The sequence below is a fragment of the Aedes albopictus genome, chromosome 2 (genome assembly GCF_035046485.1).
Source record: "Aedes albopictus strain Foshan chromosome 2, AalbF5, whole genome shotgun sequence".
NCBI lineage: Eukaryota > Metazoa > Arthropoda > Insecta > Diptera > Culicidae > Aedes > Aedes albopictus.
The window spans coordinates 80,414,418-80,442,007 of record NC_085137.1 but is presented as its reverse complement, the minus strand read 5'-3'; the positions used below and the strand labels follow the sequence as shown (position 1 = coordinate 80,442,007).

General features: G+C 42.4%; 1 protein-coding gene across 1 annotated transcript; it reads right to left on the bottom strand.

Moving 5' to 3' along the window:
- Positions 1 to 23,902: 23,902 nt before the first annotated feature.
- Positions 23,903 to 27,271, bottom strand: LOC134288961 (uncharacterized). Its single transcript, XM_062854894.1, has 2 exons — positions 26,786 to 27,271; positions 23,903 to 25,932 (listed from the first exon to the last, which is right to left on the bottom strand). The coding sequence occupies exons 1-2, from the start codon at positions 26,826 to 26,828 to the stop codon at positions 24,410 to 24,412; spliced, it is 1,566 nt and encodes a 521-aa protein (XP_062710878.1). The 5' UTR covers positions 26,829 to 27,271; the 3' UTR covers positions 23,903 to 24,409.
- Positions 27,272 to 27,590: the final 319 nt, after the last annotated feature.

Here is a 27,590-nt window from a genome sequence, read left to right as displayed (position 1 = left end):
AACTTCTTGTGAACTTACACAGTTTGACATTTTTAGTATGTTGTGGTTCGCAGTTTAGGCAAGTGCAAAGCAATAAATTAGTGCCAGTGTATCGAATCTTTCAAAAAAGATTATAAGTTTCCAGTGACCACGATCGCGTCGTTTACCGGTACGCTGATGCGACAACTGGGATGGGGTAGAAAACATCCAGCAAAACTGGAAGACTTTTACCCCAGCAAAAAAAAAAAACTCTGGCGGAACACTGGGTGGAGCAGTTGTTCGCTGCGGGGTAGCCTTTAAGCCACACAATACGGATTCTCTGCGTGGATTACGCGAGTACGTTTAAATTTAATAGTGAAACAAGGTGTGCTTGTGAAATTAGCACAAGTTGTGGCTGCTGAACTCGATTTCCGAGTGATTTGATTGAAAGCGAACCTCTCCCGAGCTCCGCTATCTCCGAAGTTAAAGTGAAGTTCACTTTTGGCACGGTTAATATGCATTCGAACTTTGAGTAGTAAGTTCAAAACAAGTTCAGAACGGAACAATTCAAGTTGTTGTTATATGTCCATTTGAACTATATTTGAACTTTAGAGGCACGAGAAAGTTCAACATGAGTTCGGTTAAAGTTTGATTGAAATCTGCTCTAAAGTACAAAGTAAATTCTTTCTGAACCTCTTTTCGACTTCAATGTCGTTTTGAAGTGAAGTCAAAAGCTTTTACACGTACGTTCAAGTTCATACACAATACATGAATAACTTTTTGAAGAATCAAGTTCAACGAAACCGGAAATGAACCAAACTTGAACTTCTGAGTTCGTTCTTCAAGTGGAATCCGAACTTTTGGTTGCTTGGGTCTTGTTTGAGATGAATGTGTAGTTGGGCAACATCAAAGAGAACTTCTAGCGCTGCCGTGGGGGTTGAAGAGAACGCTCCAGACATCGCCATTAAGGCGAAACTGGAAGCATTTCCTCATTTTTTGGTTTTTGATTTTTTATTAAATAACGAAGCAATATTTTCAAAATCAGTTTTCGTGCACATGTAGAGTATGGATCAGGGTATCTTCTGATTTTTTTACGCGGTAGAAAATGTTTTTCGTTTTTGCAGAAACCATTTTTGAACGAAATTTCACTAAAAAATGGTTTCTGCGAAAACGAAAAACATTTTCTACCTCGTAAAAAATTCAGAAGATACCCCGATCCATACTCTACATGTGTACGAAGACCGATTTTGAAAATATTACTTCGTTATTTAATAAAAAATCGAAAACCAAAAAAATGAGGTAATGCTTCCAGTTTCGCCTTAAGCACATCCTTTGGAGATGGCCTAATTTTGATTGGATCATTCTCACTTCGCCCCTCTGCCACCACACAAGACATCCATAGGCCATTGTGTGTAGAACAACAGTTTGTGTATCAGGCTCGTGTACAGAAAAAGAGACAAGGAAGCGGTTTTTCTCAATTTTGGCAAAGGGTGGAGGGACGCCTAGTGTATAGAACATCGGTAATGGGAGGGCGGGTTTAACACCCAAAACCCTCCATTGTGCACGGGCTTGGTGTGTATCCATTTTTTATACTTGAGTTTAAGACCGCAAACTTTACCAAGTTCACCGGGATTACCTGAAGGCAATACAAGCTTTTTTGATTCTGAACTCAGTATTAGATGTCCAAGAAGGCTTTGAATCAAAAATGACTCCAACGTAATTTACCAGATCAATCACAACCGAACGCATTTACGGTTCCGAACAGCTTCGCCTTTCCGTGAAAAGAATAATAGATGTTCTCAGATTTACCGAAAGGCCCTACTGACGATACCAACCCTCAATACTCTTAGGGTAGCGCTTTACATCAGGTCGAAAAGGGTGATTATGCATATACCGACTAACAATATAAGGTAGTCATCGGTAAAACCATAAATTGTAAAACCTGTAATATTGAGTTCAAGCTTGCTATTTGATGAAAACATTCCCAAAATGATGCGATTTGCTTTCGACAACGAATACGTTTTCACCCATCCTCGCTTTATTCAATCAACCTCCCATACGAGTAGCACACGAACGGACTCAACACTGATCAGCATAGTTGGCTCTTCCTTTTCGCCGTTGAGCCGTTGCGTTCTAGCCAAGCATCTCTTTTCATCGCTTTCGATGCTTTTCGACAGCTTATCGCGAGCATCGTTGGCTGGAAGCTTTATTAGTATGGTATCGGTACATGCGAATGTTGCTTCTGTGTGCGTGTCGAGCGTTCGTGCCGTAGCTTCGCAAACCAACCTATTCGGTATGATTCGGCTGTTCGGGCGAGCGTGTGGCGGCACAGTCAGATGTGTGCAAAATCGTTTGTGATTTACATCATGTTCGTTTTTCCACCTCTTTGCTGCTGGTCATCGCTGATCAGTGCACAGTTCAATCGCACGCGATAAATATACAGTTGATGAGTTGTGATGAGCACTAGTGAGGTGATAATTTGCATCATTGATTGAGTTGCCTCAATAGCGTTTCTGATGTTTTGTGGCTTCTCAGTCGTGACAAAATCAAAGCGCTATTATTTTATTTTGTACCGTTTCGGTCCGTTTGGGACCTTCTTCAGGGACTCAATAGTAACAGTGTTCTCGTCCAGTGTGGTTTGACAGAACCTGTAACTGTCAGGGACTCAATAGTCACAGTGTAACGGACAGTTACAGGTTCTGCCGAACCACACTGGACGAGAGCACTGTAACTATTGTGTCTCTGAAAAAGTTCCAAAACGGACCAAAAGTCGGACAAAATAAAATAACTGCGTTTTGATTTTGTCAAGACTAAGAAACCACAAAACATCAGTTCCCAACTACAGTCGAGCACACCATCAATAGCGTATCTGCTACTAGATTCCACAAAAACGGTGATAAGACTCCCCCTTGGAGGCTTACACAAACACTCCTTTACCCAAGCCATTCCCTAATTGCTGCTTGCCGCAATGGCGAGATATCGATTTTTAAGCATTTGGTAAATTCAATTGGAGTGGAGTGGACCTGGTGTGATGGTTAGAACACTTGACTATCACGCCGAGGACCTGGGATCGAATCCCACTCCCGACAAACTCACAAAATGTGAGTTCTTCCTTCGGAAGGGAAGTAAAGCGTGGGTCCCGAGATGAACTAGCCTAGGGCTAAAAATCTCGTTAATACAGATATAAAAAAAAAATCAATTGGAAATGCACGTTGTCAAAGGCACCCTCAAAATACCCTAGCAGGATTGCTTTTGAGCGAATGCCTCCTCGATATCTAAAAAAAATCATGCATAAAAGAGTCGCAGTTGACTTACTAGATTGGTAGGCATGAAAAGGCACGTTGGCCAGATGAGCATCACGGATGTGATGATCCACAATGCGCTCTAAGCATTTCAGAAGAAAAGAGATCAATGTGATGGGTCTGAAACTCTTCAATGGCGCATGACGCATGACCCACTTTCGGAATAAACTTCACAGTAACATCCCGCCAAAATTTGGGAACATACCCTGTTTGCAGTTTACAAGTAGTTATTTTCTAAACATTTTGAAATGGTCAAATCACTTCTGAAGCAAAATAGGAAACTCCCATCTGCTCCAGGAGATTTGAAAGAAGCAAAGCTAAGATACTCCGAGCCGAAGCCAAAGAACCATAACCATTTCGCAAGGGTTTTGTTCAACCGACTGACTTCACTCAAACTGGAAACATTTGTACAAACAGCAGATCGAAGCGCTTTTTGGTAGGCCTTGCGAGCCGACATTGAAATCTCCGATCCAGTCGAACGCTGTCTGTTTCAACTCTTTCTACATTGTTTCCCGAGCTTCGCCAGATCAGAGTTCCATCAAGAGGTTGCTCTTGTGGGCTTCACAGATCACGGAGGGCAAACTTCTTCGAAAGCTTCCATGATGCAGGCCACTGTAGTATCAACGGCATTATCTAAATCACTTGGAGTGTCAATTGATGGTCAGTTTTCATGAAATTTGGCCGCAACTAAATCAGCAAATAGATCCCAGTTGGTTGGTCGGGGATTTCTGAAACGCAAAGTTTGCGAAGTAACATTCAAATGTTGTAGCGATGGTCAAATAAAGATTCTTCATCTGACACATGCTAATTGGCCAATTCGTGATTAGTTCTGCTAGAGCAAAACGTTACGCCTAACACTTTCTCTCTAGCTAATAGCATGAAGGTTAGGCGGTTGCATATGTTGAGTCATCCTTGATCTGTACTACTTAAGCATTAGCGTCACTGTCAACAATTAGCGGTAGGCCTTTAGAAATACAGTATGCGATAACTTACTTGAAAGCATCCGTTGCACGGCTTATGTGGGGATCGACCCACTAAAAAAATCATTCTCTCTCTTCCTTACCTTCGTGGTACGCCCGTTAGGGATGACTTCGAGAAGAGGGACCGTAAATGAGTACACTCTAAAGCGTTCCACCAGCTACCGCCTTAAGTTATTCACTCTCCCCTGGAGGCTCGGGTCTAGGCTAGTACTTAGACTACCCGTGTACTCAAGCTCCTGGATGGGGAAGAGGGGCCAACTCAATTTACCATTTTGCATAAGTCTGCAAAGATTGATCATTGCCGTTCTTTCATGCTGAAGATTGAACTGAGCTAATCTAACCTAACCTAACCTAGCATCACGAAAAAGAACGGCAGCAATAAAACCAGATCATTATCGAATGGAAAACGCCAAAGGTGAGGATACACAGAATATACTGTGCAAATCGCATAATTCGAAACCATGCAGGTAAAAATTTAAACTTATCAATTACATCTTGATAATCACGCCCTTATTCAGCCTGAACTGTGAGACTAAAGAAAGGCAGCTGATGGTCTCGGAGAAACATAAGGTCCACTGCGCTATTGCTCCGGTTAGTATAGTAAGGGCAAAATACTATGGAGGGTGCCCTGGTACTCCACAGGTTCCGTTTGTCCGTGGTGCTGTTCTTAGCTAACTTAGTAAATAAGCTTCTTGAAGTAACCGCTAAAGACGCTAAGTACATTGCTGTCTAGGATGATCGGAAAAAAAGTCAATATTGATGATCATTTTCATGCGGGCTCGAGAAGCCGACTAATTTGGGTGCTTGCGAATATACAATACGTGCAAAGTTGGTACCACTAAATCTCCGTGGCCATGGGCATTCTCCACAGGTCATGTCACAGACATTCGTAAAAGGCATCCTTCACGTCATCGCACAGTGGTTCCGCCATAGGTCATTAATCCAAAAATTTGACCTCAATGAAACTGTGATATCATTGCGGAAACATCAAGTATAATGCTTTAATAACTAGGGACAATCATTACTTTTATCAAATGTATGCCGGAACTTTTTCGCAGAGCTCATGAAAGTAAATGTTCTTGAGTATATATTTTATTTAAATTTTTCTTATTTCAGTCCTAAGCATTTATCACTCTATTAAAAAAATCTCATCCATTCGACATGTATTTGGTTGATTGTGTTCGATTCTTACCTAGTTGAAATCGATGTTTATCATAAATTTAGATGTCGTTCTTCATCATTTTATTTGTATAAGTGTGACTGAATTAGATACTTTTTATAAAAAACTGAAAATTTTCAACAAGCCGAAAAAAGAGTTTCCCCTTCCGACCCCTTCGGACGTTCTTCTTTAAAACTTCCCTATAATCTTAAACAATGATTTACTGGCGAATTTAGCTGCGACGACCAGATTGGTGGTAGTCACTTAAGTGTCGTACTTTCAATTTACTCAAAAACTAACAAATACCTCCCGCATTGCATTGCACGGAACACTTTTTTCCAACTTTCACCCTCTTTATGCATTACGTTATGTGTGTTTCACTATTATTGAGCAGTTTTGACTACCGTGAACCGCCTAAACTAAAATTAGTATATCCAAATCAGTTGGTAATAAAAACAGCAAAATAATGAATTTTGGCTCCGTATTTAATAAACAATACAAAACAATACAAAAACGCATTTGGAATGCATGAATCAAATTTAGCGATTTCATCATAAAACTCGATGAAATCATATTTATGGCCGCCCTCATATGGGGCTGGAACCACTGTGATCGGTTTTGTCGTTTGTTGGCGCATAAAATATCTACCTTGACGCTTTTTCAATACACAGATCCGCTAGTTGATCGGCTTCCTCCTCATAACTAGCTTCGTCTGTTTCCCGAACACTATGAATCCGACTTCTTATTCTTCCTTTTTGCTACCGCCAAGGCTACCGCTATGGTAGATGTTGTGTTTGAATGATATGTATGCGACGGGATCCACTACCCTGATTTGGGCCACCACACTTCCTGAATAGCTCACTGGCTCATTCGTCCAGGTTAATTAATAGTCCTTATTTTGTTGTTCAAGAGTATCATGCGCATTTTCTTCTTCTATCTACATTTATCCTCCCAGTGCGGGCGATCCGATCGCTTGGACCTGTCGTCGTCGAGCCTGTGGCTAAACAGAGTGCACAAAGATAAGTACATAAAGTTACCCCTCGTTGTTCCCCCCTCTCCACTGACTCTTTGATTAGATTTAATTTGGTATATAAGCAGTTTTTTTCCTCGATTTTCCTGTAGCGTTAATTTTGTCCCTTGATTTTTTTTGATTATTTCGCCCCCGTGATAAGTGTTAGTTTAAGATTTTTGAGTGCCCCGTGGTGGTAGTTAGCTGCCACAATGGGCGATGATGATGATGGCGGGGGTACATCGTACCGCATCAACGAAGCTTTGTTATTGGCATCGGATTGCTCGAGCCAACAAGGCGATATAAATGCTAACCCCTTTGATTCCCTTCACCCTGGTGCTTCTCCAATGGACACCAACAGTAAATCTGTTTCGACGTCCCCCCGCCTCAAGGCCTACCCTCCCGACTTTGGCGGGCCATATGTTGTTTTCTTCCGACCCAAAGGCAAACGTTTGAACACCGTTCAAATCAGCAAGGATCTGACTAAGCGGTATTCTTCCGTTGTCTCCATTGACATGGTCGGTACAGCTAAGCTTCGGGTGACAGTAGGCGACCGAAAACACGCTAATGAGATTGTGGCCTGCGAGTTGTTTACTCTTGAGTATTTTGTCTACCTTCCGAGCGCGTCGATTGAGATTTCGGGGAAGGTCGCCGACGCATCTTTGACCTGCGAAACGATCATGCAAGGCTGTGGTCGTTTCCATAACCCTTCTCTACCTCCTGTCCAGATACTGGATTGCCGGCAACTGCATTCGGTATCCCAGGAGGGCGAGAAGAAGGTTTACACACCATCTGAAGAATTTTGCGTGACCTTCTCCGGATCTGCATTACCAGATTTGCTGGTGATTGGCAAACTTCGGCTACCTGTGAGGCTGTATGTACCGAAGGTAATGAATTGCATCAATTGCAAGCAGCTGGGCCACACCGCCCAGTACTGCAGCAATAAACCTCGCTGTGCAACATGCGGCGAGAGACATGTGGACGGTGCGTGTAAAACACCGCCCAAGTGTGTTTATTGTGGTAGCGACCGTCCACATGATCTGATTGCTTGCCCAAGGTACATACAGCAGAAAAAACATCAAAAACGGTCGTTGCAGCAGCGATCACGGCGAAGCTACGCCGAAATGCTGAAAAAAGCTGCCCCGGTTGTTGAATCCCGTAACATCTACTCCTCTTTATCTCTCGATGATCAGGGCTCTGACTCTGAGGTCGGGGACGGGGTTCCCTTTGTTTTCAAGGGTGAAACGAGGAAACGGATGAGGCTCCAGAGACCCACCAAAAAACCTCGGAATCTGCCAAGCAGTGACCCCCAACCCACCGTGACAAATTCTAGGAGTGTTAAGAAAGGCGCCAAACGTTCACCTCCTGGATTCAAAATCCAAGATGAACGCGACTTTCCTTCGCTCCCGGGAACATCAAAAATCCCAGATGTCCCAATTTTTTCGACTTCTCAGCCAGAGGGACAGCATTCGGAGAACCAGGAACAACCCCTTGGTGCTCCGATGTTTACGCTTTCTGGCATCGTAGACATCATCCTAAACTTCTTTAATGCTTCCGACTCCGTGAAGAGCATTGTCAAAGCACTTCTTCCTTGTGTGTCCCCTCTTTTGAAGCAGTTGGCTTCTAAAATGCCCCTCCTTGCGACATTCGTATCTTTCGATGGCTAATTTAACCACCGAGGTCGAAGATATGATTTCTGTGCTACACTGGAACTGTCGTAGTATCGTACCAAAATTAGACGCTTTCAAATTTTTAATTAACAATTTACAATGCGATGTTTTTGCGCTATCCGAAACATGGCTGACAACCGATGTAACCTTACCTTTTTCCGATTTCAACATCATCCGTCTTGATCGGGCCGACTCATACGGAGGGGTGCTTTTAGGGATCAAAAAGCAGCACTCATTTTACAGAGTCGATTTCCATCCGATGACGGGCATCGAAGCCGTCGCATGTGAGGTGACTATCCGAGGTAAAACCCTCAGTGTTGCCTCCATATATCTTCCACCGAGAACTGCGATATCTCGCAGGGATCTCGCCCACATCTGCTCGGTTATGCCTGAGCCACGGCTGCTTATGGGAGATTTCAACTCCCATGGTACAGGCTGGGGGGAACTGTACGATGACAGCCGTTCAACTTTGATATATGACCTCTGCGACGACTTCAACATGGCAATTTTGAACACCGGAGAAGTTACGCGAGTGGCGCCTCCAGCTAAAGATGGCAGTCCTAGAGACAGCCGATTAGACCTCTCAATCTGTTCGAGCTCACTATCGCTGGAGTGCTCATGGAGGGTTATCCAGGATCCCCATGGTAGTGATCACCTTCCGATCGCTGTTTCTATTTCCAATGGTTCACGGCAACCTCCATCTATCGACATTTCCTACGACCTCACGAAACACATTGACTGGGGGAAGTACGCGGAAGCAATTATCGACGGTGAGCAATCGGTAGAAGTCCTTCCACCGCAGGAAGAGTATCAGTTTCTATCAGAACTGATCATCAGTAGCGCGCTTCAGGCACAACGTCGGCCAGTGCCAGGTCCATCGGCTCGCAGGAAACCCCCCAATCCGTGGTGGGATAGCGAGTGTACAGAAATCTATCGCGAAAAATCCGCTGCGTTCAAAGAGTTTCGGAAACGCGGTTCGGTCGAAAACTTCAAGCGGTACGTTTCCCTTGAAAGCAAGTTCAAAAACTTGATCAAGGCGAAGAAAAGCGGTTACTGGCGTCGGTTCGTCGAGGGTTTATCGCGCGAGACATCAATGAGAACTCTTTGGAACGTCGGGAGAAGAATGCGTAACGCGTCGTCGGTAAACGAGGATCGAGAAAGCTCTCCTCGGTGGATTCTCAAGTTCGCAAAAAAAGTTTGTCCAGATTCCGTACCCGTGGAGCGAATAATTCGTGATGTTTCCGAGGATAGGGACGACATGGATAGGCCGTTTTCGATGGTTGAATTCTCACTTGCTCTTCTTTCATGTAACAATTCCGCTCCAGGAATGGATCGAATTAAGTTCAACTTGCTTAAAAACCTCCCCGACGTCGCAAAGAGGCGCTTGTTGAACTTGTTCAATCAGTTCCTGGATAACAACATCATTCCGGATGATTGGAGACAAGTGAGAGTGATAGCTATTCAAAAACCCGGGAAACCCGCGTCGGATCATAATTCGTACCGTCCAATCGCGATGTTGTCTTGTCTACGGAAGTTGTTAGAGAAGATGATTCTCTTTCGACTGGACAAATGGGTTGAATCGAATGGCATGTTGTCTGATACACAATTTGGTTTCCGCAGAGGCAAAGGAACGAACGACTGTCTTGCGTTGCTTACTTCAGAAATTCAGCTTGCCTTTGCTCAAAAGCAGCAAATGGGCTCAGTGTTTTTGGATATTAAGGGAGCTTTTGATTCAGTTTGTGTCGATGTTCTCTCCGACAAACTACACGAAAGTGGCCTTTCACCAATTTTGAACAACTTTTTGTATAATTTGCTGTTTGAGAAGCAGATGAGTTTCGCTCATGGCGACTTGACAGTTTCACGAATTAGCTACATGGGTCTCCCCCAGGGTTCATGTCTAAGCCCCCTTCTTTACAATTTTTATGTTAGAGACATAGATGATTGTCTCATGGAAAATTGCACGTTAAGACAGCTTGCGGATGACTGTGTTGTTTCTATAACGGGATCAATAGCAGTCGATCTGCAAGGACCACTACAGGATACTTTGGACAATTTGTCTACTTGGGCTCTTAAGCTGGGTATCGAGTTCTCTCCAGAGAAAACTGAGATGGTTGTCTTTTCTAAAAAACACAAACCGGCAAAGTTTCCGCTCCATCTGATGGGTAAGACAATCACTCATAGCATGTCTTCTCAATATCTCGGCGTCTGGTTCGACTCCAAATGCACCTGGGGGAAGCACATTGTGTATCTGATACAGAAATGCCAAAAGCGAATCAACTTTATGCGAACTATTACCGGAACATGGTGGGGAGCACATCCGGAAGATCTGATCAGGCTGTACCAAACAACCATTCTGTCGGTTTTAGAATACGGTAGCTTCTGTTTTCAATCCGCGGCGAAAACACACTTGCTGAAGCTTCAACGGGTTCAGTACCGTTGTCTTCGGATCGCGTTAGGTTGCATGAACTCAACTCACACTATGAGTTTAGAGGTACTCGCTGGTGTACAGCCTCTGACAGACCGCTTTGCGGAGTTATCGTTCCGGTTCCTCATCCGATGCGAGGTTGTGAATCCATTGATCATAGAAAATTTCGAAAAGCTGCTCGAACAGAACCCTCAAACTCGTTTTATGAGTGTGTACTACTGGTACATGACGCTGGAGGTAAGCCCATCTCCGGTTAACACCAATCGTGACAACTTCTCAAACTTCGACAGCTCCTCAGTGGATTTTGATCTCTCTATGAAGGATGAGATCACCGGTATTCCGGAATCTTTTCGTTCCGTAGGTATTCCACAGATCTTTGCAAGTAAGTTCGGGCATGTTAGCGGGGACAGACAGTTCTTCACAGACGGTTCGAAAACCGATGACCAAAGTGGTTTCGGTGTCTACAACGAATTTCATAGCGCCACCTACATGCTTCAAAAGCCATGTTCGGTATACATTGCTGAGCTAGCGGCTATATACTACACCTTAGAGTACATTCGCACTCTTCCACCTGAGCACTACTTCATTTTTACCGACAGTCTAAGCTCTCTGGAGGCTGTTCGGTCAATGAAACCGATGAAGCACTCAGCGTACTTCCTGAATGGAATACGCCAAGTCTTGAGTGCTTTGTCCAAACGCTCATACATCATCACCATAGCTTGGGTCCCTTCACATTGCTCAATTCCGGGCAATGAGAAAGCGGACTCTCTGGCTAAGGTGGGCGCTAGCGGAGGCGATATTTACGAGCGTCAAATCGCCTTCGACGAATTTTTTGCATTGGCCCGTCAGGAGACCTTGATCAGCTGGCAACACAAATGGAGAGATGGAGAGATGGGTAGATGGTTGCACTCCATCATTCCACAGGTGTCGAAGAAGCCATGGTTCAAAGGGTTGGATTTGAGCTGCGATTTCATTCGTGTAATGTGTCGGCTGATGTCCAACCACTATTTGTTGAATGCACATACCTTCCGTATTGGGCTCTCAGAAAGCAATCTCTGTGTCTGTGGCGTAGCTTACCAGGATATCGAACATGTCGTGTGGGGATGCAATGAGTATCGTGAGGTCAGATCTGAGCTGCATGAAATTCTCCGGGTCCGAGGAAAACAACAGAAACCCGTTAGAGAAGTGTTGGCAGGACTTGATTTGGAATACATGAACCTGATTTACCAGTTTTTGAAACGTGTTGATGTCAGAGTTTGATGTAGTACGTTCCTTGTTTTCGTTGTCCGCCCTTTGGTTTTGTTGTTCGCCCCTGTCTGTCGTCACCCCCTTCCGTTTGTCCTCTTCTTGTCGTTGTCTACCGATAAAGTCCTCCCTTTTTTGTTCCATTTCAGATAAGGACATTTTGCCCCATCAATGTTTTTAGTATAAGTTAGCAAATAATTTAGTTTAAGACCCCTAAATTCCTCCTTCCCAATTTTATTTTATTTTTTTTTTATCCCTAACCTCGAAACAGCCGCGAGTACTTCGGCTCCCCAAACTAACATAGCATTAAGGCAGTAAATATTGTAAAATGTAAAATATATTGTAAAAAAAAACAACAAATGATTTCGGCTCAGTTATGCCCATGAGGCGCCCGAGCCTTCCAAATAAACGAATAAGTAAAAAAAAAAAATCTACATTTATCATTTTCAAATCTTCCACAGTCTACCTAACCGAGGCCGTGCTACCTAGATCACGTTGGCGGGGCTGCCACCATACCTGAGGCAGCAGCCGCAATACTGCGTTTCTTATTCAGCCTCTAGATGTCAGAACAGACGCTGTTTGAGCTACACTTCGTTGGTGGACAGACAATCTGAACCTCTCCTATCTACCTGAATTCAGAAGGATTACAGTGCCCAGGCTAAGCACACAACTTTTTGCTGGCAATCTTCCTCATCGACACCTGTGAAAGCATGAGTGACTTGTGATAATAAGTCTTAATTTTTTTCTTCCAGAAGTCTCCACACCACCCCATTGTACCCTACCAACCAGTGCACCATGGAACGATGAATTTTATTAGTACACGAACAAATCCAATCGGAAAAGTTCATTCTGTCCGATGCACATGCTCGAAATTGCGTCTGAATGCTGCATGAGATGATTGCCTTTTATGTGGAATTATTTCAGGCCAAACATGTCTAAAGGTCCTATCTGCAGAAGAGAGGCTCTCTTTGGTTTCCCTCTCTTTCGTTAATATCTCAGCTGTTTATTTGTATTATGATTGTTTCCTTGTATTGAACGATGGTCAAAACAATCGTGTTTTGATTTGTACTGCAAACATAGTTGAAAAGTGTACCATTACATTGCAATAATTGAAAGAGAAAGTGAACAGAGAGAGCCTCTCAAATGCAGATAGGACCTATTGAAATGTTTGGCCTGATTTGTTCGAATTGTGATCATTGAAGGGTTTTCCTCCAATCTAAATATTCTATGCACCGACTGCACACCCACAATGCACGTCAGCTGCTGGAAAATTGCCCTGGTGGACTGCATTAACTTATCGTTAAAACTAGTCAACCGGAAGTCCCATAAAATGCATTAAGGCACACTTCTGAATAAAAAAAGCTCCTAGGAGTCGCGGTATGCAGACAGAAGAGGAAAACTTTCACGGCACCAATTTGGGCGGCCATAAAATTTGCACCACCATCAGCGCGTCGACCGGTATCTACCAGCGGGGCAGCGCGGACGTCAACCACGAATAGATGAGCCGTAGTCCACATGAATTTGACATGTTTGGGAAATTGACACTTTTGGGCACTCTGACAGATCTGGGATGTGAACGACATTTGCGAATTAGTCATTATTATAAGTTATTACTTAAGTAAAACGTGTAAAACTAGCAAAAGGTTATCAAAATTTTAGCGTGCAATCGTTCGAAATTACACGACAACGCGAAGATAGCAAATAAATCAGTAAGAAATTGTGTAATGCATCGATTTACAGCACAAACAATTTTGGACGTGTTTTTGTTGTGAGCTACGGGGATTTTGGCTTTCGCTGCCCCCCTGGTATCTACCGCTTTCAGTCAGCAGCGCGATGGCAATGTGTGCCACAACAGCAGGAATCACCGGAAAGCGACCATTACCATATGGATGATGGCGGGAATACATTAAGTACCCGGAATGGGCCGTGGTAACAGTGCGTATTAAATCATTTCTGCAAATTATTGTTGAAAATAAAATTTTCAATTAATTTTACATAAAGCTCTGCTTTCATGTGCCTCAAGACGTCTCGCGGTGGTGCCCATAATTAAGTTGATCATTATATGCGGTTTTCACTGCGCTCACGTTGCGTTGTTGAGGTGAAATGCGTGTGGTGCAGCCAGCATCACGTTTGATGTGTGACGGATGACGATAGGCGGCCGATCAGCGGCTATCACTTCAGGGAGGGAATATGCATTTTACGACAAAACAGTCCTCTCGGCGATGACAGGTGAACATGTTTTTGCGGCGTTGTTTTTGGGATGCGATTGGCGTCGTAAACGACCCAATGTGAAACACAGGTGTTAACACAGAGCACAGTGCACTGCAGTGACCGGGTCGTTCTCTTGGGAGTCCTTTTTTTTGGCAATAAAATAATTGATACATTACACCAAAGCGAAAAATCTTTTTTTAACATTTGCACGGCTCTGTGGAATCAATACTGTTATATGCCACTTTGAAGTCAATGAACAGTCAATACATTGGGATATAAAACTCACGACATTTCAGAACGATTTGCCTTAAATTACGCTTTGGGTTTTTGTCGACCGACCAATGCTGAAACCGAATCGATAACTTCCCAAGAACTCATAAACTTCAGGTAACAGACGACGAGAGATGATCTGGGATAGCATTTTGTAGGTGGTTTTCAAAATGGTGATCGCTTTTCCCTTCTTCTCATTCAATACCATATTCGCATATGTGAGGGTCCGGAAAGAAAATTACTCAAGAACTCAACCACATTTCTCTATACAAAATTGGATCGGAGTATTTTTGGATTTTTTTTATTCTTCAATTAGGCCGTTACAAATATTTATTTCACTTTTTGTCCCACCACTTTTTGACTGGTCGAGGGGGGGGATAAAAATAATAAAGCATTTAATTTGAAAAATATTAAAAACTCATCGGATTTGTTAAAGAATTTCGAGCAAGACCCGAAATTTTGATAAATACTTTTTTGTCTGCCCCCTCAAAATGCAAAATCCAGCCAAAAATTTTTGAAGGGGGGGGAGACAAAAAGTCTAAATAAAATTTGTATCAGCCTTACTTAACCTTATTTACAACTCTATTGTCCACTAGGGCACTGCGTGAGTGATTCCCATTGGCGGCTGCACTTACACGCTAACGCCGCTCAGCACAAAAGTGCATAATTTCCAGACTACACCAAAAATGTGTAACCCTTGCACATTCACAAAATCAGCTCCTGTGTCCGCAAAATCGTTAAATTCGCAAAAAAAATTTGTACAGCAATCTAGCTAGGTTTACTAGTGACCTTGGAAAACAAAAAAAAATCGACATTTCGCATCTAGACGAGTGTACGAGCTGTTTTTGAAAATGTGTAACTGTAACACATTTTTGTGTGGTCTGGAAATTATGCACTTATGAGTAGGGCTTACACATTTTAGTGCTGAACGGTTTTACTGTGTACACTTTGTACAGCGCCTAAATGTATTCTATTCTAATTGTACTATATCGAACTGGTAGCCGTTGCGCTGCTTTCACTTTCTACCCTGTCCATGGGTAGAATGATGAGCACGAGGATGTTGATGTGTGGCTCTTGTTCCTTATCCAGTCCGATTGGGGGTCCATTATGAGTTGCCGTTAGCCGATATCCAAGTTTCCGGGTCCGTTTGAGCATATGCTCAGAAGAGGGTCAGGTGTCAGCTGCTCTCGGGGGGAAGAGCAACTGACGAAAAATTGCAAGTGCCGGGGCTGGGATCGAACCCATGACCATCAATTTTTTTGGAATTGTGTCCGAAATCTTAAAAGAATTCCTTCGTCCAGAAAATTCTCGAAAAATTCATTTAAAAACCATTCTCGAATTTCTTCAAAACTTTCTCCATTGATTGCTTTAGAAAATTCTCCCGAGATACCTTCAAAAATTTCTTCAGTGATTCTTTTTGAAAGTGTTTAAAGAAATAAAAAAATGCCACCAATGCACAGTGTTTTATTTTGCCGATTTCGTGCGCTTTTTTAATAACGTTTCAACCGATGGTTTTAGCGATATAGTTTCTTCCGAGAAGTTTCTACATTAGAGAAGGCGCTTCTTTTGACATAAAGAATTGAATGATCAATCCACCTATAAGTGAGATGAAAAAGTTATTTTTTCGAAAAATGCAGATAGACGTTTGATGTCTTTGGCAAAGTTGTGCAAAATGCAATGTTGTGTAAAAATAAGTTGTGCAAAAATAATGCTGAATCTCATACTTTACGAGATATATTGCGTTGTATGTGCATGACCCTTTAACTTTTTAACGGGATTTTTTAGATTTTTTGCGTCTTCTACAAAGTTGTTTGGAATGTAAAAATACATGTTTTTGCTGAACATCGAAAAACTTTTCTTTATGTCAAAAGAAGCGCCTTGTCTAATGTAGAAACTTCTCCGAAGAAACTATAGTTATGGACATCCCTAGGCTCTACCCACGATGTTCAGGAATCCGCCTATCGTGGACTAGATGCTGACAAAGCAGTATCACCCTTGGAGACACTGAGTATAACCCCCATACCAGAATACCCTTTGGACTCCGAGCATATTGATGATACGATAAATCGATACCGGCGCACAGTAACACCGACCATCCAACGCAACCCAGAACAACCAGGCCAGTTGCCATCCGGTGAACTTTTGCTGACATCGAGAAAGCATCGAACTCAGCGGGGTAGCGCGGACGTCAACCACGAATAGATGAGCCGTAGTCCACATGAATTTGACATGTTTGGGAAATTGACACTTTTGGGCACTCTGACAGATCTGGGATGTGCACGACATTAGAGAATTAGTCATTTCCATAAGTTACTACTTAAGTAAAACGTGTAAAACTAGCAAAGGGTTCTCAAAATTTTAGCGTGCAATCGTTTGAAATTACACGACAACGCGGAAATAGCAAATAAATTAGTAAGAAATTGTGTAATGTATCAATATACAGCACAAACAATTTTGGACGTGTTTTTGTTGTGAGCTACGGTGATTTTGGCTTTCGCTGGCCCCCTGATCGAACTCAATCGGAGGACACAGGTGTGCCCTCGGTCTGGTCTGGCTCGATCAGTCAGTTGGAAGTGAACGTTTGAATCGATAGGTCTAATAGAAACGAAGTAATCAGTTGAAAGCCCTTCTGGCCCAGAATAAGTGTTAGGAAGTGTGAAATGTAAAATTATAAATAAGAATATAATAAAAGTGATGGTGAAACAAGTAGTTTTTTAAAAACCTTAATGTGAAGTCCCGTCCATTTTTCTATATCGCAAAAATCATCGGTTGAAATGTTATTAAAAAAGCGCACGAAATCGGCAAAATAAAACACTGTGCAATGGTTCGTTTTGAGATTTCTCTGTGAAGTCCTTTAAGAATTATTCCAGAGATTTCTTTAGAAAAACCATAAAATCATTCATGAATACTGCTGAAGAAGACTAAGAATTTATCCAGAAACTAGGAACTGAAAAAATAAAACTCTTCCTTTGATTCCTTCCGGAATTGTTCCATGGATACCGTCAGGAGATTCTTCAAGAAGTTATTTTAGGAAATCTCCAACAGCTTCTTTAAGAAAGATCTTCAGGGATCATTTTTCCATGAGTTGCTTAAAAAATTGCTGCATGGATTTTTCAGAAATCTTTCCTGAGATTCTTTCAAAAAATTCTTCCAGTGATTCATTTTAGAAAATAAAAACCCAAATTAATCCACCTAGAGGTGATAGTGCCTTTCTCGTCGTATATATTCTCACGATCTTTCCGTCGACGTAAGTCAAAGTGTTCCTGAATCCTGATATTTTTTAAGGAAAGCAAGCATTTTATCAAAGCCATCATTGAATTGACTTAAAACTTATAGATGGCACATACTCGACGTTGTGTTTAGCGTAAAAGCAGAGCTGAATAATATCAAATTTCTCAGTTGACTGCTTGAGTACCTTCACTAACATTGGGAGCTGATCAATATCAAGACGATACTAACAAGCTGAGATATAACTTTTTACACATTCACAGATCACTTTGCGGTCTTCGATAAAGTTTTTTTCTACACATTCTAGGTTATATTTTATTGACCGTTAAAAACAGTAGTGAGTAAGTGAGTAAGTGAGACGTCTGTTTGTATGTGGGTTTATGTCAAGATTTTGTTCTCTTACACATATTTATCACTTACATTGATTTTATTTACTTTCGTAGTTCCGGCGAAGCATCAAACGCTGGTTGTGCAACCCTACCAATAGTCTCTATATGTGGTATGAGCCTATTTTCTAGTTAACCGTTCCTCAGGTTATTAAAAAGGCGTGATGTGATGTGTCGCATGGTACATTTGGTAACTTTCCGGAACAGGTTCCGGAGCACCACCGGGTCTCCCAAATATAGTCTGAGGCAATATCATTGCTAACGTACATCAGGTTACCTAAAAAAACCACGATTTGATTTTTCTTATGCATGGGTACAAATCACTTTTACATTTGACCACTTCCAGTGGGACACCCAGAACTAGTTTCGGGACACTACCGGTTGTCTAAAATATGGTCTGAGGCTATGTTCTTACGAATCGGTCATCGTGTTATCAAAAAAGGGTCTCCAGTTGGCCTAGTGGTTGAGGCTATGAATCGCCAATCCGGAAACGGCGGGTTTGATTCCCGTTCCGGTCGGGAACATTTTCTCGACTTCCTGAGCATAGTGTATCATTGAACTTGTCTCACAATATACAAATTCATGCAATGGCGGGCAAAGAAAACCCTTCAATTATTAACTGTGGAAGTGCTCTAAAGAACACTAAGTAGAAGAGAGGCAGGCCAAGTTCCAATGCGAACGTCGAGCTATAAAGAAGAAGAAGAAGTTATCAAAAAAGCTGCTATTTGATGTACTGTCAAACCCCGCGTATTCATCACTCCTTAATAAGACACTTTTTAACTTGTACCCCGCTCATTCGAAATTTGTTGAATTAAAAAAAATGATCAAATGTCACAGTGTAATACACTGTAAATACGAATGATACGATATTGTGATGTTACTTACACCCGCAGCGCAATGTACAAGCTATCAATTCGTACCACCACAATATCTGTAAGATTTGTGTTCAAAACTAAAATAGAGTTAGTTTATCGAATTGAAAGTTTACACAGGAGCGATTCCAAGCAACAGCATCAAAATTAAGGAAATTTTTTAATTCATGATTTTCTATTGAACTGAAACTTTGCACAGTTTTTAAGTTCCATCTAAATCGTCATTTTCCGATATCAAATTTTTATTTTGAATCACGACTAACTTTTCAAAAGTGTGTATGTGAAAATGGTTCAAAAATATTCAAAAATCTGCACAGCCAAAATGGTTCGTTCGATTGCAATAAATTTTTCAGCAAAGTTAGATAACTAAATGGTGATTCCTAAGAAAATATACACTGTGAAAAAACATCTTTTTTAACATTAAAAAATATCATTTTTGTCACAAAAACTCAAATATCTCAAAACCCTATCTTTTTACCAACGTAATTTTTTTTAGGGAAGACGGTCCATTGTATTAGCAATCTACCATAAAAATTTGGTGATGGTAAACTAATAAACAAAAAAGTTATAACATTTCAAACATTTCACAATTTTCACATTTGGTAAATATTTTTTTCTGTGTAAATTATTTCGATCAGAAATCGCAGTTAGATGCAGATTTTATTGTTCAGCAAAGTTAGATAACTAAATGGTGATTCCTAAGAAAATGTACACTGTGAAAAAAAATCTTTTTTTAACATTAAAAAATATCATTTTTGTCACAAAAACTCAAATATCTCAAAACCCTATCTTTTTACCAATGTAATTTTTTAGGGAAAACGGTCCATTGTATTAGCAATCTACCATAAAAAATTGGTGATGATAAACTAATAAACAAAAATGTTATGACAATTCAAACATTCCACAATTTTCACATTTAGTAATAATTTTTTTTAGTGTAAATTATTTCGGCCGGAAAGCGCAGTTTGATGCTGATTTTATTGTTAATGGCCTTGCGTAAGTAAAACAATCTGTTTTTATTATGTATTATGTATATTATATGTACAGTACTGTTCCGATTTTATCACGCCTGTCGTATTCCCAATCGTAATTTAACATTTTTTTCACACCACTGAACACGCCTGTACCCGAAAAACTGAAAATCTTCCTTAAAACTTCGGACACCTCCGTTCTCACCAAAATTCGAACACTGAATGATCGAACACTCCGTTCTTGTTCGGTTGTTCGCGTTTTTCATTTCCGCTTAGCTTCCACAATCGCTCTTTGCGTTCCACGATCGTTTCCTCACGTTTCAACTTTGCGTTTCGTTTTTTTTTTTAATGCGTTTCGTTCCTTTTCTCCGTGTATGGAATTTTCTTGTAGTCAAGCCCTGATTCTAACCATGTCTTGAAACTACTTTACCGACGCTCAGGCTGCGTGTAATTTTAGGTGTTTATTCTTCAGAGTGTTTTCGCTTATTTACTTACTGTCAAATCCGACGTCGTCTCAGTCGCTTTATTTACATTTTGTTAGTGGGTCAGTAGGTCAGCAGTTTAGGTTTGCTCCCGTGACCTAGTTTTCATCAGTGATCTATTTACCTGGCGCTATTTACTACATCTCATCTTACCTCTACTCTTTCACTGGCAAAAAAAAACGAAAGAGTTGCAGCCCATCCGAAAAAGTCGGCAGTAGTGAAGGTTTCAAGTGTCAAGTAAGTGAAAACAAAGTAACCGCCTCATTTTTAAAGCATCAAGAGTTTTGGTTTATTAAACATCAATCAATTAACACAAATTTCAATTTCGTTATCAAATTTCAATCATTCTTTTTCTTTTCCATGTATTTATTAGGGAATCGTTAGAAGAACACCCGATAAACATAGCCATCATCGAATCGCGTTGGACGTCTGATTGCTGATCGTTCACGAAGATTCCTGGAAGAGGCCGCTTCTGGAACGTCGTTTGCGGATTCCGGTTCTGGTTGATGTGACGTCTCCCCTGGTAGAATGGCTTGGCCTTCCCCGACTGCTGATTCAGTTTCACCTTCATCGCTAGTTCCGACAGGGGGAGAAACGGTAGATGTGTTGTCATGTTCCGTCTCAGGAGCTCGTTTGACTTCCCGTACGTTGCGGCTGTACTGTAATCCGGATTTGCTCATGACGACAACTTTAGCCCCTTCTCGCGCAATCACAGTGTACCGTTCATACGAAAAAGTCGGATCTACCTTGCTTTTCTTCGTCTGGGCCAACAGTACGGTATCACCTACGCCAATATCGGACTCCTTGGCTCCTCGATTTGAATCGGCGTATTTCTTGCTAGCAAGTTTTGCTTCTGCATCCTTCTCGGCCAGGTCTTGTTGGTCCCGACAGTTAGTTTCTTGGCCGGACCACAAACTAGGAAATGTTCCCCGATATTTCCAGCCGACCATCATTTCAAACGGGGTCACGCCCAAGCGGGAATGTGGGACCAACGTATTGTGACGGTGTACATATTCACGCAGAGCCAGCCGCCAATTCCGGTTCTCAAGTTTTGATGCAGCCAGTGCCTTAATTATTCCTTGATTTTGCCGCTCAACTGATCCATTTGACTGCGGACTTAACGGGATTGCTTTTCGGATGTCGATACCCTTATCACGCCAAAACTGCGTAAACGCTGCGCTCTGAAATGGTGGTCCATTGTCGCTCTGGATGACAACCGGGAACCCCCACATTTGGAACACCTCGCACAGGGCCAGGTTAGTACTCTCGGCATCCAAGCCCTTCATCTCTACAACACTCAGAAAGCGAGAATAGGTATCGATTACCACAAGTAACTCACCAGAACCAAAATTTGGGACCGAGAGAAAATCGATTTGTAAAATTTCCCAAGGACCTTCCGGTAGCGATCGGCTGCTGAGTGGTACTGGTGGATTCCTCTTGGATAGTAAAGTACACGTTTCGCAGTTTTTCATGAATCGTGACACGTCCGTAGACATTCGCGGCCACCAGAAGAATTGCCGCATTATACGCTTAGTCGCAACTTCGCCGACGTGTCCTTCATGTGCCAACTGCAAAGCCTTCTTTCGTAGTAAAGCCGGAAGAACAGTTTTGTCGTCTTTGAATACGAGGGAGCCAAGGGCATGTAGGTTTTTCTTTTGTGCTTCGTACCCACGGAGTTCTGCTATCCAGACCCTAGATGAAATCGCTTCCCGTACCTTCTCTAACTCCTTGTCTTCGTCCGAAGCCACTTCAATCTCACTCCAAGTCAACTGCATACAACTGGGATCCAGCGCATATAGGTAATGATTGTCCTCGTCATCATCGAATGGCCTATCTTGTTGTGATGCCGGTATCAACCTCGACAGTGCGTCCGCCACGTTTTGGTAACCGGGAACCCTCTCGATGGTAAAGTCATACGGTTGAAGCCTCAGGGCCCAGCTTTCCGCTCGAGACACCGCTCTTTTTCCCAGTCTATGGTTGGAGTTGAAAATGTATTGATTCGCCTCCGCATCCGTCCGAATGATGAAGCTGCGACCCAGTAAATAAAACGAAAATTTTTCCACGCCCCATACAACAGCCAGGGCTTCCTTCTGAGTCTGTGGGTATCTCTGCTCAGTTGGACTCAGAGATTTTGATGCACATGCCACTATTCTCGGGATTCCTTCTGCGTTGTACTGTGCCAGAATCGCTCCTAGTCCCACCGGGGATGCGTCAACGAACAATTCAGTTCGATCGTTGAGACTGTAGAACCCCAATCGTTTGATTGTATTCAGAGCTTCTTCCCTAAAATAGTTGAACTCCTTCTCTTCATTGTCGGTCCAGTAAAATACGTCGGACGATCCAAGCGACCGAAGATATTCCGACTTGGTGGCGCGATGGGGAATGAACTTGTCCACAAAGGTGATCAACCCCAAGAAACTCTTCACTTCCGCGCATGAGGTAGGCTTACGGAAATTTTTGATGGCCTCGATCTTTTCTTCTTCAATCATCCATCCTTCTGGAGTAAGAGTGAACCCGAGGAATGTCACACACTGGCTACCAAAAGTGCATTTGTCCTCATTCAGCTTTACGTTGTGATTTGCGAGGCATGCACGCACCGCGGCGAGGTTTTCATCATGTTCTGCTTTCGTCAACCCGAAGACTAGTACGTCATCCAGGTAATTCTTGCACCCCTTGCATCCAGCTAAGATTTTCCTTTGCATGGCCTCCTGAAAAAGGTCGGGCGCATTGCAAAGGCCAAACGGTAATCTTACGCAACGGAACATGCCAAATTCCGTAAAGAAATTGGTGAGGTGTCGCGAGTCCTCGTCCAACTCCATATGAAAAAAGGCGTTCGCCAAATCAATCCTTGAAAACCACTGCGCACCATTTAGCTCCGCAAGGATCTTCTCCATGGTAGGCATTGCGAACGGCGTACGATGTATGTACTGGTTCGGTCCTCGGAGGTCTATGACTAAGCGAATGTCATCTTTCCCTTTCGGGACAACCAACATTGAGGAGCAGAACGATGTGTCCATACCTTCGATGACAGGTTCTATAATGTTCGCCGAGACTAGTCCCTCTAATCTCTTCTCGACCAATGGTTTGACCGCCAAGGGAATGTTCGAAAAAATGTTCCTGCACGGTGGTTTGGTCGTATCGTAGTAGATTTTCACAGGTGGAATGTTGAATTTTGGAAAGACCTGATCAGCTTGAATCGATGCGATGTCTCCAGTGTCCATGAACAGCCTATTCGTATTGTCCTCTTCCGTTTGTACCGGTACTTTAAGTCCCAGCATTAGCACGTTGTACCTTGAAGAAGTGGGTCTACCAAGAAGCGCCCGGTTCTCTTTCACGACGTAGAACTTTTCCAATAACGTCGGTCTGTTGTCCGTAATATGAAGATATGCCTCGAATGTGGCCAGGACGTCAATGCTCTTCTCCGTCGCATATGCCTTCAACGGACGGTCACCGGCGTTTCGGATGTTGAATACTTCCCTACTGAATTCAGGGTTGGCAAGTAACTTTTCAAACATTTTCTCAGTGAAGGTGTTCACCTGCGCCCCCGAATCGATTAGGAAGATACAGAGCATACCTGCTACCTTGGCGTTTATGTACCCTTCGTCGTAATCGCTTGGAGTCGACCGAATCTAGTTATAGTATAGTAAGTTAGATTGATGTTCATATATTCTCTTTGCGACACTTACCCGTCGTACCAATTTCGCACCCGTGTGCAGTATTAGTCCTGTTTGCTCATAATCAGGCGTGTGGTATGTCTTTTCCCTGGTCTCATTCTCACTGGTCGATACGGGCCGAGACGTCTCATCGAGTTTAATTTCCACGTGTATGGCTGGAGTTGTTCGCCCTTCGTTGAGATTCGATCGCTCAACCTATCAATAATACTCATTATGATATCTCATAGAACATGCATTGATGGCATTTCACTCATCATATTTTTCTCTCAATTGTTTAGCATTAAAACAATAAATCATTAGTTCTTTTACTATTATTATTTTTTTTTTTTATTTTTTTTTCATATCACATTGTCAGTGCGAGTTAAGTAGTATAATTTGCATTAAGCAAGTGAATTCAATGTATTACATACTTAGTTGAGTAGATTTAACAATCTCATGTTACTTCAAACGAATTCATTTTTTTTAAAGTAATATAAATATACTAAAACAAATGTTAAGGAAAAACAGGTCCAGTTAATGATTGTTAACTAATAAGGACCAGATGAGTGAAATTGTCATCATTCTCATTTAACTTTCATCCAATTCACTCACTTTTTCATCATCCACAGGTACGTCTTCGAACTTCTCCACCGCTGCTACCCCTTTCGGTGACTCATCACGACTCTTTACTGAACGCTGTGATTCGGTTTTCATGGAACGAACCTGACAAGCACGACGAATATGGCCAAGCTTGCCGCAGAAGTTGCACACTTTATCCTTGGCGCCGCAATCATCCGCCGAATGAGAAAAACTTTCACATCTCCAGCATTTTGGCATCGCTTCGCCTGATCTGTACGGCACACCGCGTGGTGCCCGCCAACCTTCTCGTGGCTTTTGCATTCCCCGTTGATACGGATGAGGCCTTGTTTGATAACGATCCATGAACCTTTGCTGACGACGGTTTGAAACGTTCCGGGTAGCTGCTTGTGTTTGAACAGGAGCATATCGATCCTGGAATCCTGACTGACGGTGAAAAGGGATGCTGACCGCCGCCACCGACGCTTGATCTGTCCGTCCCCGCTTTCGCAAAACATATTCTTCGTTCAATCTTATGGACTCGATTTCCCGCACCTTATCAACGAGATCGGTGAAGGAACCCCTTTTGCTGAGCATCTTCAAAGCCGTCATACGAACCTCCTTGTGACGCGCGTGTTCTGCAACGGTCGCAACGATTTCTTCAAACTCCTTTCCTTCATCGTAGCCGCACAAACGAGCCATTGATCCGACTCTTGTAATATACGCCAAGTCGGTTTCATCCACTTTCTGGGACATCAGTGCTAGCTTCCTACGCATTAGCATGATGTCGGACCCTGATCCGAAGTAAGACTTGAGTCTTTGCATGGCGTTAGAGAACGGCCTTGTGATAACATCCGGATCGTCCTGCTGGGACTTGGTGTTCCGAAATATTTCCAGCAGTTTGATTCCTGCCTTTACTTTGAACACCGTGAACATCGTATGTTCGTCATCGATTCCGGCCAAATTCATCGAATCGATCAAGAGGTCCTTCCAGAGCTCATATGTCTGTCTATGAATGTCCCCATCGTCAGCTGGTTTGCATTCCGGTACGTTAATGGATGCAACCGAGAGCTGGTTCATAGACGACAAGAATCTGGATCCCTCGCGACTGTTATCTGTCATATTTCTCCAGTTCATCCGCATTCTGTCTGCATCGGTCCCATTGCGCGTACTGGAGAACTCGTTTCCGCCTTCTAGATGTAATGTGCCACCAGTACTTGACGAACCCTCTTCAGCTGCCAACTGATTCTCTTCCGCATTCTTCGAGATAGCCTGCACACCATCTGCTTCAGTTGCGTTGATCGTACTGGCGGAATCGCTTTCGTCTTCGACCTGGAATGAGCCAGCACCAGCTGTGGACCACCCATCTGTTGCCAACTGTCGGTTCCTCGTTGCTACCAAATCTTGATTCTTCTTCTTGCTTCTCTTTAGCCTTTTCGCAAGCGCCGCTGACTTAGCCTTCTCTGCCGCCAACTTTCGAGCCATTTCCTGAAGCTTAGCCTTTGTCTTCTTCTTCTTTTTCGGCTGCAGATTGTCTGAAATCGTAATAATAAAAGACCCTCAATTAGGTCAGTTATCGACTATCTTAAGCATCTCATTCAGCAATGCTTGAATATTTTCAGGTTTCATTATTATTAATGTCTTCTTCATCTCTTTTTTTTACCAATAAATTTTTCTTCTGATTTTCTATTCCACCCATGTTGTCTTCTACATGGGAATTATGAAATAATTGCATTTTATTCCACCCATGTTTTTTCCACATGGGAATTACGAATTTTACAAAATTGTGAAGTTTACCAATTATTTTCCACACGGGAATTACAATTTCCGATTTTCCATTCCACCCATGTTGTCTTCTACATGGGAATTACGAAATCATTGCATTTTATTCCACCCATGTTTTCTTTCCGCATGGGAATTACGAATTTTACAAATTGCGAAGTTCATCAATGTTTTTCCACACGGGAATTACAATTTCCGATTTTCTATTCCACCCATGTTTTCTTCCACATGGGAATTACGAAATCGTAGCATTTTTAATCCACCCATGGTTTTTTTGCCATGGGAATCACGAATTTACTATAATAGTCAAATCCACCCATGTTTTCCCACATAGGAATTACGATTTTACATTCCACCCTTTTTTTCGCATGGAAATTACGAAATCGTTGAATTCTAAACCCCCCTCATGTTTTCCACCTGAGAATTTTCCAAAAAAGTGATTCCAGTACACTCATGTTTTTTTCAATGGATGAACTTTTTCGAAAAAATCATTTCACATGTTTCCTCCGCATGCGCCTACGCATGGAATAACGAAAATTTCTGAACAAATTTTTCACTATCCATAACCTTATAATTCATATTCACTTTTTCTCGTAGGATACTTACCCACCGATTGCGCCATGTCGTATTCCCAATCGTAATTTAACATTTTTTTCACACCACTGAACACGCCTGTACCCGAAAAACTGAAAATCTTCCTTAAAACTTCGGACACCTCCGTTCTCACCAAAATTCGAACACTGAATGATCGAACACTCCGTTCTTGTTCGGTTGTTCGCGTTTTTCATTTCCGCTTAGCTTCCACAATCGCTCTTTGCGTTCCACGATCGTTTCCTCACGTTTCAACTTTGCGTTTCGTTTTTTTTTTTAATGCGTTTCGTTCCTTTTCTCCGTGTATGGAATTTTCTTGTAGTCAAGCCCTGATTCTAACCATGTCTTGAAACTACTTTACCGACGCTCAGGCTGCGTGTAATTTTAGGTGTTTATTCTTCAGAGTGTTTTCGCTTATTTACTTACTGTCAAATCCGACGTCGTCTCAGTCGCTTTATTTACATTTTGTTAGTGGGTCAGTAGGTCAGCAGTTTAGGTTTGCTCCCGTGACCTAGTTTTCATCAGTGATCTATTTACCTGGCGCTATTTACTACAACGCCCTCCGCGCATTAGTCGTTTATTGATTAATTTGCTGTTACATTTGAGGACAAGTGTTTTCCCTCTTCTTCAAGATGAATGTTGAAAGCGTGTTTTGCAACGTTAAAAATATTCGCCTTCTGATGACGATATTGCACAACGCAGTGTTTCGTGAAACATTTCCACCAGGTGGTGGTAGTGTGAACTGGGCGATGGATTTTCACGAAAATTGTTCTTGGCGTTTTGTCTGTTTGTCTGTGGTATGTACCTCTCATGCATTTGT

Bases quoted from the DNA above. Each gene is read 5' to 3' on its own strand.
- LOC134288961 (XM_062854894.1), bottom strand. From the start codon at position 26,828: ATGTTAAATTACGATTGGGAATACGACATGGCGCAATCGGTGG. The intron at 25,933-26,785 runs GTAAGTATCCTA...TTACGATTTCAG, and splicing joins CGACATGGCGCAATCGGTGG to ACAATCTGCAGCCGAAAAAG.